The sequence below is a fragment of the Rhyacophila brunnea genome, unplaced genomic scaffold (assembly GCF_057557595.1).
Source record: "Rhyacophila brunnea isolate RB1 unplaced genomic scaffold, BYU_Rbru_1.0 scaffold_13, whole genome shotgun sequence".
Classification (NCBI taxonomy): domain Eukaryota; kingdom Metazoa; phylum Arthropoda; class Insecta; order Trichoptera; family Rhyacophilidae; genus Rhyacophila; species Rhyacophila brunnea.
In genome coordinates, this window is record NW_028232785.1 from 7,494,035 (window position 1) to 7,516,407 (window position 22,373).

At 36.0% G+C, this 22,373-nt stretch overlaps 1 protein-coding gene across 1 annotated transcript in view; it reads left to right on the top strand.

The window, feature by feature from the left end:
* Positions 1–9,504: 9,504 nt before the first annotated feature.
* The window catches only part of LOC147076326 (leucyl-cystinyl aminopeptidase), a 43,515-nt gene continuing 30,646 nt past the window's right edge, over positions 9,505–22,373 (top strand). Inside the window, exons 1-2 of the mRNA XM_085940414.1 lie at positions 9,505–9,613; positions 11,649–11,894. Coding sequence (XP_085796540.1) covers positions 9,505–9,613; positions 11,649–11,894 — 355 coding nt within the window. The remainder of the gene's footprint in view (positions 9,614–11,648; positions 11,895–22,373) is intronic.

Sequence of the window (22,373 nt, forward strand, 5' to 3'; positions counted from 1 at the left end):
GTAAGTTAGTTACATCTGCCAGATTTTGTTAACCCCTCTCTCTCTCGCCGCCTTAAAATAACCAATAAAAGTAATAATTTATTATTTTTTTAATAAACTCTTTCGTTTATTCAACGAATAAGACACAAAATCTCAGAATGTAACATTCTTTATACTGAATATACATAATTTGAAAACATCGCATGCATATACACACTGAAGAAAATCGATAAGCATTTCATGTAACAACTACTGTTTAAAATCGTCGTAATTATTTAAGGCGCCCGTAGTTTTATTGGTAAAACATTCTGGCGCGAATCCAACAGATACAGGCTCAAGTCCCGTCGGGTGTCGTATTTTTTTTCTACAAAAACGATTTTTTCTAGTGTATACCTATTATGCATTCGATATGGACTACCCCAAACTATATTTATTTTTGTCTGTGTGCGCGCTTGAACAAAATACACGACGTCATCATCCCTTGGTTAAACCATGAAGGTACTTACTGCTGTTATTATTAAATTTGCAATACCTACCTTATTATTAAACTCACTAACGATCCCCTATCAATGACATCGCAGTTTTAATTTTGACAACTGACATTTCACCCCTTTGAATAACAAAAAAGTGTTTCGCACCCCTGCCGGGTTCAAACCCCTCCCTCCCAGTGGACGCGGAGCCAATCGATAAAATTGCCGACAAAAAGTGCCGCGCATCGAAAACCATTCATTGACCACAACCCACGGAATCAAGTGACTCATGAATATAACCAGATTTATTCCATATCAAAGACACTAAAAAGAACCTTCTCTGTACCTATCTTCTTCTACACTGTGACCTCCACGATTTCATCGTCTAGCAGTCTTCCACTTCCACCACCACTTCCAGCATTCAACCTCAAACTGTCAGTAAAAAAACCCATTTGGACCATATATCTGGAAGTAACTGTTTTCCATCTTCTCATAAACCTTCGATCTGACCAATTCCATGAGTCTTTCTTAATCATCATCTGCCCTATATGTCCCATTTACATTGTTACATATATAATCAATAATAATTGTAAGTAGGTACATTTGACAAAATTCATGAATAATTCAAGAATGAAAACCTAACCTAACCTAACAAACAATCCAGTACCTATATCGGATATTTTCATTTTGAAGCAGGCTTTTGAATGTGTGTCCTACGAAAATGAGACACACGTTATAGACGCGCAATAGTCTGTTGCAACCTTCAAATACACCAATATTGAATGAGCGTCAGTGCATCAACCGAGAGCAGTTGTCAGAACGAAGGACAAGCTTAAAATAACGTATTCTTGACACGTGTTTAAGTTTATCCCATATTCTTCCACACTCGAGATCGGTTGCCTGTTACACCCGTTAGGTATTTCAGTTCTCTGGTTGAAACAGTTGGAATGCTACCCTTAAAATGAGTTTTTACTAATACATACAATTGATGGTTACATGTACATCGTACGTAAAATATTTCACCGTGGCACAGTTCACCGTGAGCTTTCTTATCGGAAAGAGATGACCGTATACCTACTATACGGTTTCCAATTTTATTAGATTCAATATGAACATTAATTCAATTTTCATAGCTGATTTTGATGAAAACCAGGGAACTGAAATACCTAACGGTAAGGAGAAGCAGGCAACCGATCTCGAGTAAGAAAGAATACAGAATAAATTTAAACACGTGTCAAGAATACGTCATACGTCGAATACTGAAAACTGCTCTCGGTTTATGCATTTACGCTCATTTAATATTGGTGTTTTAGACACACTATTGCACGTGCACAATGCGTGTTTCATTTTCGTAGGACACTCACACATTCAAAACCCTGCATCAACATGTAGGCGTATTGAACATAGCTTATCGGTATTCTATGTATTATCTGTTCTGTGATGAAAAACTAACCTCATCTAACAAATAGTCCAGTATATCGGATATTTTCAAAATTTGTTTGCTGCTGGCTTCCTGTAAAGTGTAATTAATCAACAAGAACCATGTTTAATTTAGATATGAATTTTATGTCTGTACTATAGACCCAAAGAGGTTGGACGGTCTTTAATATACGACCATATTATATTTCCGATACAACATTTTCACGGTGAAGTGTGATACGGCGAACTGCATACGTACAAGTTTCCGGACACGTTTTCCCAAAAGCTTCTAAATAACATTCAATCGTATAAATACCTACAGCTTCTTTTTATTATTTCTCCACCTCGTGTTCCTGACGAAACCGGTCCTGATCGCAATGCAGTCTGTGAAGTGACATATAATACTAAGATATATTTTTGCTCGTTGAACATACAGTAACTATGATAATAAGATTCATTTCAAATATAAAATACCTAACGATAAATACATATTAATAAATAATCACCATCATTATCATCAGCCTGAATCTATCCACTGCTGGATGCAGGCCTCTTCAAGCTGCTTCCACTTCTCTCGGCCCTGTGCATTGCGTTGCCACGTACTTCCGCAGAACTTTATCATTCCATCGATCCAGCTGCCTTGCGGACGTTTTGTACTTCTTGGATACCACTAGATGACTAGATTTGTCCGACGATTGTCTCTTCTTCGAGCTGTGTGTCCAGCCCATCTCCATTTAAGGCTTTTAATAAACTCTATTACATCGCAAGCCCTTGTCTGCTTCCTTATCCACTCATTCCTCTTTTTGTCCTTTCGTGTTATGCCCAGCATGAACCTCTCATACCACGTTGTGCTACTCTAAGTTTCTGGATCTCTCTTTTACTTAGGGTCCATGTTTCAAACGCATATGTGATCACGGGAAGCACACACTGGTTGAAGACTACGCATTCTGGGCACAGTGGAAGGTCACTTTTGAAGACATTATTCAGGCGGCCAAAAGCACTCCAGTCTAGCTTTACTCTGCGAACAATTTCATCAAATATACATCCATCTATAGACACTAATTGTTGTCCCAATAAATAATAATATGTAATCATTATAGATGAGTGTGTTATCGTTTAATTTCATTAGACCATATCCGATCCGAATAAGATCATATAATGGGGCTTGTATCAACAGACAAGAAAAATGGATGTTAGCCACTTACTCAATCTATCTGGTCCATACTCTGACTCCGAACACAAATTGAAAAACAATACGTATATTTGCCAGAGCCAGGATTCAAACCTGGGTCCCACGACATTATAAACCGACGCTTAAGCCGCTCGGCCATCGTGGGCTTACCAGCGTCGTCTAAATAGGATGTTGTGGCATTTATATTTATTTTTTAATGTATTCAAAATGCCAAAACTGCTTGAACAATGTGCGCAGTCTTGCGTACATATTTGCAAGAAAAACGTGTTTTGAAAATGTACACCTCGCTGACAAAATGAATTTAAAGGACTCGGCAATATTCTAGTATGGCAGTTGACGTAAGGACTCGATTTCGCAAGGCCTTAGAGTCCCTTTGAAGAAAGTCTTCGCATCATCAGCTTTTGGAATACGACGATTCGTATCTATTCATTTATATAAGTAGGTATTTTTTTTAAATGTGCTTGACCTTCACTGTACAGGCCTCGAAATGGACCAGGGCGTACCGGAGCGCAGCTCCGTTTCATGAAATTCTCGAGATTATCGTTCAGTCTCGTGGAAAATTTTATTTAACCATCTGAGCTAGAGTCCGTATTCTTTATGCTGGCGTGTAGTTCCCCCCCCCCCCCCCCGTTCCAGCATCTTCACACTGCATTCCCTCTCGTTCCCTCCCATTGAAAACTTGCAACAGTCGAATGCGATGGCACAATGCTTTCCATCCGCGAGCGACGTGACGTGAACGCCAGCATAAATAATACGGAGTCTAAGTCGGTTATATGTATACATAAAAATATATAACACTTACTTTATAAAATATACATAAATATAGAAAAATCTGATAATTATCAAGCGCTCCGGTTCGTAAAATTGACCATTTAGATTGCTACCTTCACACTAATTAGCAGATGTAAAACTTAATACCTAGAAACAGACGTACACACATACATAATCATATTCGATCATAAGAGGATCATAATATGGGCATTGAACTAAGAGGGTAGGTAGGTACATACAGTGGCGCACCCAGGGGGGGGGGGGCAAGAGGCCCTGGCACCCCCCAAAAATGAAAATTATCAGAATGATTTTAAACATTGAAATTGAAAGCCAATAAACTATACCTTTGGGCTTAGACAAATAAAAACACAGCAAAAAAATGATTTGTAATAATTCTCCAGCACCCTTTTCAGAACACAAAAATTTCGAAACACTAATGTCAGGTTTTTTTAGAAACCCAATTCCTAATGGAACTGTCAAATAATTCTCGGTGTCCACCCGAATTCCGGAGGGGTGTAGGTCTGGGGAGGGCTGACAGGGCTCTAGTCTGGGGGCCCGGGCTGTGGGGGGCCCGGCGTGTCGGGTTGACCAGATAAATGAGATAAACACACATCATAAATTAGCCTTAATAGTAAAAAAAGTCGCCTGCGGCGCTATTATACTTCATGTCCATGAACATTTTCAATTATTTATATAATTGTGCAATATTTTTTGATTATTATGTGTCAATACTCGACAACTCCATTATTAAAGTAGAGTATTAAAAATCGCCAATAATTCACTGTATAAGTACCCTTAATTTGAACTAAAACACAATTTGAAAAACGTTAATGTAGTGTTTCACACTGCCTTTAATCTTAGCGGTAGGTAGGGGGCCCCCAAATATCCTAGCCTGAGGGCCCGCTTCAGGATGTGGGGCCCATGGTGTAGGTACACCGAGTGCAATAGACAAAAGACCGATAAACGAGAAATTAGGCTGTGAAGAAGAAAAAGAGCCTATAGGACTAATTTACATTCTCCTCCTTGCTCCCCCAATATTAAATCCTGGGTGCGCCACTGGGTACATATTGTTATCACGAGAAATATAATATGTTAGTTACATACTTGCTCAACCAATTATTATATAATTACTTTACCAGAGAGGCCCATAAACATGTCATAGATTTGGATCTCTACTCACCTCTAGTGGTCTCTGAATGTAAAAGTATATTATAATTGAGGCATCTAATTACAAAAAGCGATAAGTCCGCAATTCAATATTTTCAGGAAACAACGTTTTTATGTTTCAAGCTTCAATTATTTGTTTTAACGTGAGATTATTTTTTCCGTTGTATTCTATGTCGAAATTAGAACCGAATGGCAATTTGTTTCAGCCGATAAACTCTTAAATGTAATAAATATAGGCAAAATAAAATTGGACGCAGCGCTACTTGTACCTCACTTTTTAATTTACTCCGCATAAGGCACATATTTCCGTGGCACTGTCATCATGAGTTTGCCAGATGCTACAGCATGGGAGACGCCCTTTTCAATATTGAACGTTCCCTTATTGGTTGACTTAAACACGCGCGAAATCAACCAAGCTTTAAATAATATGAAACACGGACTTGGCGCTTTTTGTAATAAATTGAGACTTGAAATATTTTTTTTCGTAGGGTTATGTCGCGTTTTGGAATTTATAGATCAATACATATTGGGTAAAATTATACAAAGAATACGTGCGTATTTTTTTCTCGATTTTGACCAAATGTGGACTTATCGCTTTTTGGAATTAGACGCCTCAATTATTACATTCTTTACACCAATTTTAGGACATTCCCAGAAGATGTGGTTCGCTTCTTATATTACTCCGCCACATGGACCAACCTCACAAAACCTGCCAGCGAAGCTATAATGTCTAGTCAAGAATAAATTATTGACTGGTAGGTGGAATCATCCGGAGTCAAAGCGGTTACCTCCATGGGACAGACATGTAGTATTCGATCAATACCGATGCCAGAGTCAATACTCCGGACACCCCTATAGGCGAGGCGGACAGTCCTTTACGTGAACTTTCGCCATTCAACCCTCACCCTTATATTCTCTCGTCGCAGACACCCCCCTGAACGCCCACCCAAACATTAAAGCAACAAGCAACTCACTGAAAACATTTCCCCACCGATGGAATAGTAGGTGCACTGTTGTAGTCGCGTGCCGGTCCACACTCGCGCAGTTCCCCTCGTGAAAATATTGCCAAATATACTCCTTTCTGTAAACATTTGGGGTAAATCATGATATATTCACATTTTACACGTGGAAAATCGTAAATATATCGTGTTATACGCGATTTTCCATTGATAAAAGTAATGTTCAACCATTATTATACATATACAACCTACATATATTCATAACATTGTGTTTTTCCTCAATAATAATACGAAATCATGGTGTTTTAACAGTTTAAACGTAAATTCTACTTGATACATCTTATTATTATGCGGTTTTCCAGTAATAAAAGTGACGTTTTCATATTCTGTTGGTATACATATATAATTAGGATAACCAATGTGTTATTATTGAGAAAAACCAATGTTTTTGTCAACATTTGCTCAAATTCATAGTGTTTTAACAGTTTAAACGTAAATTTCACTTGATACATCTTATTATATGCGATTTTCCAGTAATAAAAGTGAGGTTTTCATATTCTGTTGGTATATTATATAAAATTACGATATCCAATGTGTTATTATTGAGAAAAACCAATGTTTTTGTCAACATTTTCTCAAATGTATAGATTTGTAGGCAACAGTTTAAACGTAAGTTTTACTTGATAAATCTTATATGGTATTTTCCATTAATAAAAGATAGTGACATTTTCATATTCTGTTGGTATACATATACATTTACGATACCTAGTAATATGTTATTATTGAGAAAAACCAATGTTTTGTAAACATTTGCGCAAATTCATAGTGTTTTAACAGTTTAAATGTAAAATATAGTTCATATATTATCCAATTAAATGCAAATTTTCCAGTAATAAAAGTGACATCTAATCATATTATTCTGTTGCAGTTGGTATACATACATATACGATACCATTGTGTTATTATTGAGAAAAAACACAGTTGTTTGTCAACATTTGCCTAAAATCATAGTGTTTTAACAGGTTAAACGTGAAAATTAGTTAATACTGTATCTTATTAAAAGCGATTTTCCAGTAATAAAAGTAACATTTAATCATATTCTGTTGGTATACATATACGATACACTTGTGTTATTATTGAGAAAAAACACAGTTGTTTGTCAACATTTGCCTAAAATCATAGTGTTTTAACAGGTTAAATGTGAAAATTAGTTAATATAGTATCTTATTAAAAGCGATTTTCCAGTAATAAAAGTGATATTTCATCATAAAATTCTGTTTGTATATCTATAGGTATAATTACTGTACCTATGTGTGAATGTGACTATTGAAAGTAGGTAGTTGTTTTAACAAATTAGATGTAAAAAACAATTAATAATATATTATGTTATAAATGTGAGTTTCCATTAATAAAAGTGACATTTAACAAGATTCTGTGAACTCATACACAATATAAAATTAATATATAACACAATGTGTTATTATTGATAAAAAATCCTTTTTTTTTGTACTTATTACTTATTACTGTAGTGTTTTAATAGATGAAATGTGAAAACTGGTTAATATAACATTCTTAAACCTATACATATATATGTATACGATTCAGAAAAAACACACTCTTTTAATCTGATTCTGTGAAAGAAACTAATACCAATATACAATTATGTATACTCACCGGATTTTCCATTGATAATATTATTACAGTTATATTATTTTGACCGGAAGTTAAATACCTACATATATTATATATCTACGTATAACATGATGTATATGCTATGATATTATATAGAAAAATACGATTTTCATTAATATATAAGCGATTTTCCTCAACTTTATTTTGTTTTAACTTAAGAAATAGTTAAAATATTAAGTTATTTCAATTATTTTTCCATTGATAACTGTCAGATTTTGACTGTAGAAAAAATACGTAGATATATACCTACTTATAACATACGTTTTATTGTTGGGAAGAATACAATAATTGTCGTAAACATATAACCGTTTTCACTCGTATTTTCGATAAAATAGATAAATATACTATAATATCGAGTAGTAACTGATTGTAAATATATTATTCTGACTAGAAACACGTCATACTTGAAACAAGTGTGGTTATGTTGGGAAAACACGATTTACATTATTAATAATAGGTACCTAATATTATATTGAGTTATATCAACTGTTTTTCTATTGATAATCGTGACAGTTGACATATTGTCATATTATTTCGACTGAAAGATACACAATCATCATCATTGTTGATCTACTGCTGGATGAAGGCCTCCTCTAGCACCTTCCACTGTTGTCAGTCCCTAATTCTTAACTGCTACGTACATTCACGGAATATTATGAATTCGTCTACCCAGCGGTATTTCTTCAGCGGTTATTCACTCGCCGAGCGACATCTCCAACACATTGCCATTTCATCTACTTAGTGATTTCTATCACATCGTGTACCTACTATTAACAGGCTTCTTATCCATTTGTGTATGATTTATTTTGAAATCTTTCCTTGTTACACCCAACATGCAACATACAACGTGAATGCTCTTCTAGCCAATGAGTGACGTCCCAAGGCAAAGTGCCGCCCTTATGCAAAGTTAAAATGCCATTTTATTCTTAAGTTATATGAAAATTCATTAGGTAAATTACTACCTACCTACCATTTTGTTGGTTATCTTAGACAGACAAACCGCAAAAAAATCTTGAACAATTTGACGTACATAATACGTCACCCACTGAGGATTAGAATATTTTCGCTAAACCTACTCTTAAACAGCGTTGGTTTTAGGTACGGAGAAGTCTGACAAGTTTGGAGGCCCCCCTATGATTTTCCTAAACTATGATGTTGGTACTTTCTAACGAAGCTAGAGTCTGTCTTCTATAAGCTGGCGTGCGGTTCCCCCCCCCCCGCTTCATCATTCAGCACTGCATTCCCTTTCACTCCCTCCCATTGAAAACTTGCAACAGTCGAACGCGATGGCACAATGCTCTCCGTCCGCGAACGACGTGACGTCAACGCCAGCTTATGGTCTACAGACTCTAGTCTGCGTTATGAGAGTTGTAATGATCACATTCATTCCTTCATTTGGCGCCATTTATAATGTGCTGCCCCTAAGCAATGCATAACCTGCCTGCACGCACGGGACGTTACTGCTCCTAATGGCAGTGTCTCCGAAAATAGTTTCACTTCACGTGTGAAAGTTTTATTGTCCAAACTCTGGGTTCCCTTTCCATTCTCAACTTTTTAAAAACTAATCAACTGTATCCAAATAGGTATAAAGTGTTACTCTGAGCCAAAATTTTAGTAGATACCTAACCTATTTACCTATGTAGGCATGATATTTTCAATACAATACTAGATCCAGTGGTTAAAAGTGCAAGAATCAACAAAATTGACAGTGTTTAACAAAGTTGACAGTTAAAATCCGGTGATCACAGCTGGTGTTGAAAGATGGCGGCGCGCAAAAGCATAGACAACAGATCGCGTGACGTCGGATCACCGGAGCCATAGACAACGCGGCATAGATGACGCCATCTTACATAAGATGCCGCAGTTTGGCGCCAAGAATTCACCGGCTGGCGTGGAACTTCTAGAGATCATTCAGATGGAGCCTCTGGGAAAGTTCAAGAACAATCACAACGGGAACGCCAAGGGTGAGCATAATATTTTGAAATTAAAACAGTGATTAGGTACCAGTGGCGAAGGGTGGAGGTAGGCTGTTAAGATCCGACATAAGTTGTCCACACTGAACTTAGTCAGTTATACGTATTTATTTTCATTGAACTAAGACTACAATAATTTACAGAATTTAACCTAACCTAACCATTAGGCTAGTTTTTAAAATTCAAATAAACCCTGCCAAAACATAGCCATTTTAGATAATAGTCTATCTATAAATTATCTATAATAATGCCATTAAATCAGACATAATTTTTGAAGTTATACATCTTTAGGCGCGTTTGGAAAATTAGATCAGAGTGTATTTTTTGGCGTGTGACAATAATATGTAACACATAATTTATTTTTTCACACGAAAAAAATCGCACTCGATTGGATTCGAGCTACCGATTGTTTGGTTATCAGCCGAACGCACTGCCTTTACGCCACATTATGATAATGCGATCGTGACGACTATACTGTATAATATTATAGTTTTGAATTGTTCCGTTACCTAGGCAGCGAATTTATTATTATATGTACGAAGAATTGTTCCGTTGCCTACGAAACGATTTTATTATTGTCGGCCATTTGCAATTGCTTACGTAAACAAACTATTAAACGTCATAGTGGCAGTTGTTACTTTAAAAATAAAAAAAACGATACGTAATTATATAATTTAGTAATATAAGTTAAAGTGTATAGAAATAAACCAACGGCGTTCCAATAAGCGGTCCTTTTTCTTGATTGTGTAATTTAACAAGATACTTAAGAGCTAGTCGAAGAATCTAGGTTATTACAAGTTTTGTTACGCCAAAGATGTACCTATAACTTCTAACGCGCGTACATAAGTACACACACCGATTTTTTAATATATTATAATGGTTTGGTTAAACAGGGCTTAATGAATTTAAAAAAAACTGACCAACAACATGACGTGTAATATGTATTCTCAATTCAACGAAAACAAGTAAGTACTTAAGTGTATAAAAAGTGTGCACAATTTTGTCGATCACCCAAAGCTCACCAAAACTATTATGGTTTGGTTAGGCATGGTCTAATTGTTTTTTTTAATTAAACAACTTCATCTGTAAATATTGTAGTCTTAGTTCAATCAAAACAAATACGTATGACTAACAAAGTATAATGTGCACTATTTATGTCGGATCTTAACAGCCTACCTTCACCCTTCGCCACTATTAAGTACAATAATGTTTATAGTTATTAGACCCAAGACTTTCGTAAACCGTAGGCACTTTTAGATGCATCGATCTGAATTTTTTACTTTAAAATATTCTACTATGGTAAAACTTCAGAAATGTATGAAAATTCCTCGGATTTCGTGGTGTTATTATTGCAAACTTCAACAGTGCAGGGCTATTCTAAAATATCACTAAACAATCAATAAAAAAGTGATAAATATGCTATGTTGTGTTTTCTCTTCGACCATAATATCCGCATATCATGGACACCAAAATGGCTCCGCCAGTCTTCTTGCATCGTTCCAGGTCATATAAGCATCCCGTAGCTCCACCGTATACACTGTTTATATAGTATTTATCGGCCTTCCCGGACAACGGAATCCGGTTGGCTTGAAGAACAGGCAAGTCAGGTTGAGGTTCTCTTTTGGCATCCTCAGCATGTGGCCGAGCTAGGTCCAACGTTACCTATTCGCTCTGAGCATGATGAGAGGCTGCTCGGTCGGTTGTAGGTTGTGGTCGGCTCAGTATACAGTTGCTCTGATTTCGTAAGATGTCATGATTCGCACCATCAGAATGCAAGCGTCGAATAGGCGGCATTTCGTTTTCACCGAGTACAATCGACAGTCACACAAAACGTTGGTTTTCTTCGCGTTGATTTTTAGATCAACGTGAGACGAGTTGTCATGCAACCTGTCAATTATTATCTCTTGAATGCCCTCGATTGAGTTGTCGAATAGGGCAGCATCATCGGCGTATTCCAGGTCATATAGGTTCACTGTGGAAGATGCCTCGATCAGGTGGTATTGACTTGCGTAGTATCAAATCAAAGAGGATGATGAAGAGAAACGGAGCAAGGAGACTGCCCTGTCTGCCTCCGGTGGTGACCACGAACCATTCCGTAACAGTATCACGAATTTTGACACACCATTCGCTATAATCATGCAGGCAATGATCTTGGGAGGAATTCCGTGTGCTCCCAGTACCTATCCTACAGCCAGAGGGAGGGGCGGTGCGAACTTATCCACAAAGCAGCAGGCCAACGGACCTCATGGCTCTGCTGGAGAAGACATCAAAGGTTGTGGATTTGGCACTAGTTTTTCCTGCGGATGTGCATTATCGGTTCCCTTATTCTCATCAAGAGGATGTTTGCCAATATATTTCTCGGAACACTGAGTAGCGTAATGCTCGGTAATTGTCGTAACTAAGAGGGTCACCTTTCACCTTTTTGTGAAGTGTGATGATACCGAGAGTTACCTAATTATCCCGGGATATGAACTGTCAACACAAACATAGATCCTTCCAAACCATATCAGAGAGCGTGGCGATCTCGGGCTTCGCTATCTGCTCCTGAGATATTCCCAGGCATAAACAACACTGCTGATGCTTCATATCTAAACGTAGGGCCTCGTGATACGCCCGATTAAGACCGAGTGTGGTGCGAGGCGGTTGATTTGGAGGGTCCATGCTTGTGTTGTTATGTTCTTTAAATCCCTTTTTATAGTATGGAGGCATGGACGCTAAACCAGATGTCACGAAGAGTTGAGACTTTCAAGACATGGCTGAATAGATGCATAGTCAAAATTCCTTGGACTTACCTGGTGATGATAAATTGAATAAGAGAAGACTAAGTTCTGTGTGGTATTTAAACCATAAAACTATATGTCGAACAAGAACTTCTTATCCACGTCGTGTTAAAACTCTGACCTAACTCGTATTCGGAAACTTGTACGTATGCAGTTCGCCGTATTACACTTCACCGTTAAATGTTGTAGCGGAAATATAATATATGGCTGCATATTAAAGATCGTCCAACTTCTTTGGGTCGTATAGTACTGACATAAAATTAATTAATGTCTGAATAAAATACGGTTCTTGTCAGTTTACACTTTACAGGAAGCCAGCAGCAAACAAAATTTGAAAATAGCCTACCTATATACTGGATTATTTGTTAGGTTAGGTTAGGTTTTCATTCTTGAATTCATGAATTTTGCCAAAATAAATAATCATGAATTTGCCTATGAAAATTGAATCTAATAAAATTGGAGACCGTATAGTATACAGCAGTAGCGAAGGCTGTTAAGATCCGCCATAAATAGTGCACATTAAACTTTGTTAGTCATACGTATTTGTTTTTATTGAGCTAAGACTACAATTTACAGATGGTGTTGGTTAGTTTTTAAAAATCATTAAACCCTGCCTAAACTAAACCATAATAGTGTTGGTATACTTTGGGCGATACGACAAAATTGTGCACATTTTTTCGTTCATACTGAGGTATTTGTTTTCACTGGATTAAGAATACATATTACACAAATTGTTGGTTAAATTGTTTAATTCATTATGCCCTACCTAAGCCAAACTATAATAGATAAAAAATATTATTCTATCTATAAAATATCTAAAGTTGTGTATGATTTAATTGCATAATTTTAGATATTTTATAGATAATCGAGTATTTTTTGACTATTATTTATTATGGCTTGTTTCGCAGGGTTTAATTGAATTTTAAAAACTAACCAAGACTGTCTATAAATAATTGTAGTGCTATTTCAATTAAAACAAATACGTATGACTGACAAAGTTTAGTACGCACTATTTATAGCGGATCTTAACAGCCTACCTTCACCCTTTGCCACTGGTATACGGACATCTCTTTCCGATAAGAAAACTCACGGCGAACTGTGCTACGGTAAAATGTGGTAACATGTAACCATTTTTATTGTGTTATTAAAATTCGTACAAATTATCACTTCGCTAAAGTGACGCTCGATGAAAACTCAATTCAGCTCAAATGCCATTTTTTCTTCGTACAAATTGTCGACCGTTTAGGTACATTCGTTCAATGTAGCCGCGGAACGCAGATAAAAATACAGTCGAACTTGGTTATTACGAGGAAGATGGGACCGACTGAATTTGCTCGTTATAAGCGTTACTCAGTATATCAGAGAATAGGTATGTTTAAATGAGCGGCCACATAACACAAAAAGTCGCAATTCAAACAAAAATACACAATTAGAATTTTTCCCCGAAACAAGCATGGTATTCATAAAATACAAAAGAAGTTGTTTATTATAATGTACGCTTGGATTTTTTACATGCAATTTTTTGCTTATAATACTTTTTCAATGTTGTCGGCAAAAACACCAATTAGGTACTTAGACAGACAATTACACAACTAGTGTCATAAACGTGATCCGAATCCGGTGGCATCCTGTCGGTCGGATTTTATTGCTTAGGGTCGAAATGTTTTTAAACGATCCACACATTAAGAGCGTACTTCAGTGAAACGACAAATAATTTTCAACAGTAGGTGCGACGAATTTTCTCACTCGTCGCCAATCGGAGACCGACAGTCGATGTGTGCGCACTATGATTTGTTTTGTCATGGCGTCGATGAAAATATTCTTAAATCGCGTAAAGATGACTAAAAAACTTTACGTATGTACTTAAAAAAGAAAACAATATGCCAATGAATATACTATTATTATTAGTAATATAACAATAAACATAACATTAAATGGACGCATGTTGGATTTTTATGACAAATTATATTTCGTTCGGCACGCGTCATTTGCACAATCCGCGCATCGCCTAGCCACGACCTTTTTAGACCATGCCTCAACATGGACATAGTTATACAGAAAGTAGCCAATCCACAAAAAATAAAAAAAATGGGATATGATATAGATCAGATGCGAGAAGGTTTTCTCTACGCTCTGCTGAAAATAGCCAAGCTGCAAAAAAAATATTCTTGAAATAAAATAATATTTACAATTTTACATTTTGCATTTTACAAACATTTTTGATCATCATGTTGTTGCTAAAGTGCCATTATCTCAGGTCGACATTATTGTGGACTGGCTACATTCTGCATAACTACGTTCCGTGAAGTATATCCAATAAGGAGCTCGTTATAAAAGTGAATAAATGTATGGAGAAAATCATAAACTAAAATGTGATCGAATGTTTCCTTGTTACATCCGAGGTCTCGCTATATCCGTGATCGTAATAACCGAGCTCGACTGTAATACTTTTAAAAACAGACAAATATATAAAATAAGAAAAGGAAGAAGATGGGAGAGGTGAAAAGGCCCGGAATATAGGCCGATTTGCGGCATTCATCTTCGGCCCTTTGAAGTATGAAAGGGAAACAAAATAACAAAATGGGATAGAGGAAATGGGGCGAGAGTGAGCTAGATTGAGGGGGCCAGTCGTTGGAGGGAGGGGTAAAGCGAATGAGCCCAATACTTCCTTGTTTGTTCAACCACTTATACCCTATTTAAGCCCTGTAATGTACACCGCGCGCCAGAAATTTCAAACTCTTTTGTGGACATTCACGTATTAAACGGGGCTAGAGCAGGGAACTCAGAAATAATGAGAACTGAAATACCTAACGGGTAAGAAGTAGCAGGTAACCGATATCGAGTAATGAATAATCCGGAATAAACTTAAACACGTGTCAAGAATACGACATACGTCGAATACTGATAACTGCTCTCGGCTTATGCATTGACGCTAATTTAATATTGATTAATGCGTGGTTCATTTTCGTAGGACACTCACACATTCAAAATCCTCCATCAAATTTTACTGTATTGAATACAGCATATCGGAATTATATGTATTATCTGTTTTGTGCAGGCAATCAATCTCGAGTGTGGAAGAATATGGGATAAACTTAAACACGTGTGAAGTATACGTCATTCTAAGCTTTTCCATCATTCTGACAACTACTCTCGGATGATGCACTGACGCTCATTCATTATTGGTATATTTTAAGATTGCAACATAAACTATTGCACGTCTATATAATATTGTGTGCTTAATTTTCGTAGGACACTCACACATTCAAAACCCTACATCAAAATGTAGTGTATTGAATATTGCCTATCGGAACTCTATTTATTATAGATAACATATTATGTTCTGTGGGTTACATGCAGTGACGTCTCGTGGGGGTAGGCAGGCCATGCGATCCTTAGGGGTGGCATATTATTAAAGCCAGCAAATGTAGGACCGAATCAACCTATGAGAGCAGTGCTGCTCTGCTAAGTAAAAGTAAAAGACTTTTGGGTTTAGTGAAATGAGAGTCCAATGGGTTTACATAAAAAAAAGAAAAGACAGTTAAAACTTGGATTCTCATTTGACTAAAACCAAAAAAACTTAGCAGGGCAGAGTGTCGAGTTTCCAAGAAGTATAAAAAATCGAAATTTGTACGTATGCAGTTCGCCATAATTATATCACACACTTCACCGTGAAAATGTTGTATCGGAAATATATGATCGTATATTAAAGACCGTCCAACCTCTTTGAGTCAAATAGTACTGAGATAAAATTCATGTCTAAATAAAACACGGTTCTGGTTGCTTTACAGGAAGCCAGCGGCAAACAAATTTTGAATATAGTCGATATACTGGATTATTTGTTAGGTTAGGATCTAATAAATTTGGAACATTATTGTCTGCAATGCTACATGAACAACTCGTATTTTTTTGATTTCGGTGCTTTAGAAATGACCGTAGAGTATACGGTTATCTCTATTTCCGATAAAAAAGCTCACTGCGTACTGTGCCACTGTGGAATGTAATAATATGTACAATTTACAGAAGTGCCTAGTTTCAAATCCCCCTGAAACGGTTTTTGAAAGTTTTTGAGTTAGATAATAATATGATATGTATTTGTTACCTATATGATGGCCAAAGATTGAACTTTAAAAAACGCCAAAAACCGTCAATACGTAGGCATGCTCAAAAATTAGGGTAAATTTCAAAACCTGCTAAAATGGTTGGATGTGCTTTTCAAATACCCATAAAATGGAAAGCCAAAATACTCTTTAGAATGTAACGAATTAACAAATTAATACATAACGTTTTTTATTAATAGATGTAAGTAAGTTTTTCTCATTGTTCTCAAAACTACCTAAAATCGTTTTAGGGGCTTTTGAAACTGTGCGCTTCAGTAACCATTGATATATTTATGGCCTCCACATCCTGAAGCGGGCCCCAGGCTAGGATCTTTGGCGGGCCCCCCGACCAATCGCTATGGATAAAGGCAGTGTGACGCTCTACAGTAGCGTTTTCCAAATAATGTAGGTACGCGGTAAAATTAATGTGTTACCTATATTTAGTGTTTTTTTGTATATTTTAATAAATATCCATTTAAATTATGGAGTTGTACCGTACAACCACATAAGAAAGGAAGATAGCGCCGCGGGCCCCTCCTGAGCCCGGGACCCCAGGCTAGAGCCCTGTCAGCCCCCCTTGTGGGAGCTATTGATATATTATTACATCGATGCATGTAACCATATCCGCCACGAATTGGTACAGTTTACACCACAGAACAGATAATAAATAGAATACCGATTGGCTATATTCAATATGCCGCACGTTGAAGCAGGGTTTTTGAATGTGTGAGTGTCCTACAAAAATTAAGCACGCATTATGCACGTGCAATAGTGTGTGTAATACACCAACATTAAATGAGCGTAAATGCATAAACCGAGAGCAGTTTTCAGTATTAGACGTACAACGTATTCTTAACACGTGTGTAAGTTTAACCCGGATTCTTCCTTACTCGAGACGGTTACCTGCTATCGCCTTACCCGTTGGGTATTTCAGTTCCCATTATTTCTGAGTTCCCTGGTTTACACAGATAAACATGGACAGAACGGAAAAGAAAATTGACAAGTGACAAGTTTTGGGCCTCACTGTGATTTTCCCTAAACATTGCCGGGAAAATATTTCCCTCGTATACGTAACACATTGCGCGCGCAGTTTTAAAAAGATGGCCGACACGGTGATATATGCTAAGCCTCTTCTCGTAAACATATATCATATAATCAGCGGGATATATCGGGAAAATCGATGAAAATTATCGTGACCGTCACGCTAAAAAGCGAAACTAATATCTTCCGTAAATTGACATATATATTTCAGTGAAAAATAACGTCAAAAAGACGGCGGAGTTGTTGTGGGTATATCGTGACATATATCTACATTTATATTATTATTAATACAACAGTTATATATGACATTTTTTTATATAACATATTTATCAACTCAGTTATCAGTGAATTAAACATATTTATGCAATAATCTACTTAGAACAAAAATTAATATTCTTTTTATATATATAAGTAGGTCATATATTTAACGAAACACTTGAATTATATTAATATGTTATACGTACTACGACTTGCTTAAATCTAAATATATATATTTATAGATATCATTGGCGAAGGGTGGAGGTAGGCTGCTATCAGACATAAATAGTGCACACTAAACTAAACAATGTTAATTATACTACTAATATCTCTTGGCAGATTTTGTTTATAATATAATATAATATAGAATTAACGTTGATATACATAATAATATTACATAATGGGGAGACATCAGTGGCGGAGGGTGGAAGTAGGCTGTTAAGATCCGACATAAATAGTGCACATTAAACTTTTCCAGTCATTCGTATTTGTTTTCATTGAACCGAAAATACTATTTTATCTATAAAAAATATTTTAAATTATGTATGGTTTAATGCTGATATTTCCTAGATAAACGAATGTTTTTTTACTATTATCTGTGTAGATAATAGTGTTTGTTAGATTTTAAAATTCAATTAAGCCCTGCCTAATCCAAACCATAGTAGAAATGGTCAAAAAATATTCGTCTATCTATAAAAAATGTCTAAAATTATACCTACCATTAAACCATACATAATTTTAGATATCTATTGTTTTAAAGATAGAAGAATATTATTTTTTTATCGATTATGTCTTGATATAGGCAGGAGTTAACGAGTTTAAAAAAACTTACCAACATCATCTGTAATATGTATGGTTAATTAAACAAAAACAAACAAGTATGACTGAAAAAGTCTGCACTGTTTTTGTTGGATCGCCCATAGCATACCTAAACTATCATGGTTTGGCTTAGGCAGAGTTTAATTGAGTTTTAAAAACTAACCAGCACCATCATCTGTAAATTGTATTCTTATATAATGTAATATTTGTGTTTGTCCCTTCATCCGCCATCCTCCATAATGAGCAGCCCCTACGCAACGCATGACCTGCCTAACCCGAAGGGGTGTCACTGACTCCGGGTCACTCACTCGCATTATTTATTAAAAGCTCAAATTCAGAAGCTTCCGAACCTTCTTTATTCACGCATGCAATCTTGCAACTTGCAGGATAATACATGTTTACAAATGCATTTTCTTGTTAGGGCCGCGATAATACGTACTGTCAGCAGTAAATCCATGCAGTTGTAAACGGGGTATTAAGCATGTATAACAATGGTTTAGTATCAGAAAGCAAATATACAAAATGAAAAAAAAAACAATTATTACAATATATCTATTATGTAGGAGGCCTTCGGAGGGTCAATAAGTATTAGCCAGAGCCCTTTCGAATGTAAATTCCAAACGTGTCAGTTGGCCGGACTATTCAGGACTATTCAAGGTATATTAGCGGATTAGCGGATCTAGCACGATATTAACATGCGCTCCTCGGGTTTCACCCCCACGTGGTTTAGCAGGGTTATTCTAAATAGTTAATACCTACGGTAACACGTTTCCGTTATTTGTATTGCTACAAAATAACACGGATATCGCTCAGAGCAATCCCATAAATAAGGGAGCTATTTACAATGATTGTTAGCACCAGTGGCGAGGGGTGGAGGTAGGCTATTAAGATTCGACATAAATAGGACACACTAAACTTCCTCAGTCATACATATTTGATTACATTGAACTAAAAATACAAATTACAGATGGTGCTGGTTAGTTTTTTAAATAATTCAATTAATTGAGATTTAACAGGGTTTAAACCCTGCCTAAACCAAAACATTATAGTTTTGATTTGCTATGGGCGATCTGACAAAAACAGTGCACACTTTTTCAGTCATACTTATTTAATATTACGAGTGGTGTTAGTTAGTTTTTTTTAAATCCATTAACCCCTGTCTATACCAAACTATAAAATATCTAAATATATATGGCATTAAACCATACATAATTTTAGATATTTTATAGATAAACGATTATTTTTCGACTATTATCTAATATGCCTTGCATCAGGCAGGGTTTAATTGAATTTTAAAAACTAACAAACACTATCGACACATTGTAGGTAGCCTTAGTTCAATGCAAACAAAATACGTTTGACTGACAAAGTTTAATATGCAATATTTATTTCGGATCTTAACAGCCTACATCCACCCTTCGCCACTGGTTAACACAGTTAACACGTCTTAACAAAATGTATTCCATTAGAATCAATACATTAACTGTGTTACTCAACGACAGTTCATAGCTCGTTGTTAACGCTGTCATGGGCGACAGTGTTAAAAACAATTAACTGCCTGAATACGACATAATGATATTTAAGTTGATATTAAGTGATACATTAAGCCGGGTACTCATCAGCAAGCTGCAACTGCGACTGTTACAGATACAGTAACCAGTATGGAGCCAAATAAGTAGTTCGAAAGCCTAATAAATAATTATTTTGCATCTAGATTTGGTTACAGTATCTGAAACAGTTACAGTTACGCTCGCTAATGAGTACCCGACTTTAGAATGCTGGCAAACAATGGTTGAAGTCATGGCCCCCACATCCTAAAGCGGGCCCCAGGCCAGGAACTATGGCGGGCCCCCCTACATATCGCTAAGGTTAAGGGCAGTGTGCTTTTTTACAGTAGTGTTCACCAAGGATATTCCACGTATTTTTATCGATTTTTAAATAAATCCAGTTGATTTATTGAGTTGTCGGCATTCAGCAAATTATGAAGCACTAACCGCGAACTCATTTTGTGATACCCAAGTAACATGGAACCCTTCGCCATATATTCGCCAGTCAGGAAAGATACATAACATAATAATTATAAAACAAAATTCTACGCGTGAATTATCATTTAATTGTATCAATCATTACATCGCGCAGACATATATTTTTAAACGTTAATAGCGCCGCAGGTGACTTTTTTTACTATTAGAGCAAATTTTGGTGTGTGTTTTCTCATTTAACTGGTCGGCTTACCACGCCGGGCCCCCTCTAAGCCCGGGCCCCCAGGCTAGAGCCCTGTCAGCCCCCCCCCCCCCCTTGTGGGGACCATGGTTCAAGTATCTCAATTTACTCTATTAATATACCTACTCTAATAAAACTTGTAAAGCATCTTCCTAAAAACACTTAAAAAACTGTTTATCTAATAATAATATACTTTAAGATTATAAAAAAAAATGTAAACCGAACAATAAATTAGTGTACGAGTATATTATAATTATGAATTAATATTTGTGGTTGTGATATATACCTAAATATGTATATGTAAGAACAAGTGAATAGATCAATAATAATTGACGGATATATAAAAATATGGGTGAGTAATCAGATAATATTATATTTTTACAACGTTTTTATTAGCTCGTATTCTTGTTTGTCCGGTGGTTGTTTGTCCAGTAAAAAGCTTGCAATCGATTTTTAACTAACTTCCCGACTAGCTAGACATTTGAAACTTTTATAATATACATGAAAATGCATTCTTTTAATACTTTTAGCCATCTTTAAGAAGAATTGAATTCATTTTCAGTTAATTCTGTTTTGTATGGAAAGTTATTTCGGAAAAAAAACCGTAAAAAGTAAAACACTATTATTGGTCGCTAAGGGGGTCCTAGCAACAAAATTATTAATATCTACGTGCGTTACTATGGAAATCAATATGAAATGTTAAAATGACATTTTGTAGTTTACACTACGCTTAGCCTATTATGCTCAATATGCCAAGCCTCACCTCCACGCGGTTGACGGGCACTCAAAAAAAAAAAATTGGAAACCATGGTGGCTCTGGTAAACCATGAGACAATGTTAAAATGTAAATGTAAAAATCTCGTATATGTTATTCAATTAATAAATGTTTGAAAACTTCTTATAATTGCTTTACTTATTACGCATTTGATCATTTTCTTTCAAGTTGATGGGATAATTCATCAAAAAACAATAAAAAAAGTATTTGAATACATAGAATTGTCAAGTTTATATGATTCAACAGAAAATTTAAAAACTGGTATATAAAAAGTTCTTTTTATCTTGTAAGTATTATCTTAACACTCATTAAACTGTAAATATTTCAGTTCACATTATGATAATATAACTTTGTCATCTTTATATTTCGGGTATTGATAGAATCATAAAAATCAATAGCATTATCCAGTAAACACATTTTTTTTTAATTGATAGAATGATACATTCTGTCAGATTTTATTTCATCATCATCCTGAATCTATCCACTGCTGGATGAAGGCCTCTACAGGCTGATTCCACTTCCCTCGGTTCTGTGCAGTAACGTCCCGTGAGGGTAGGCAGTTGAGCGTCGCTTGGGGGCGGCAGTTACCCAAAGGGCGGCAAATCGAGGAGAATCACTAGGTATTAGGTTAGCTACCTAAACTTAGTAACACAGGAAATATCTTTCCATTACACAAATCAGCTCACTGACTGGAAACAAAATGTATTAATTAGGTACCTACCTAATTAATACATTTTTTCGCTAGTCTACTTCCG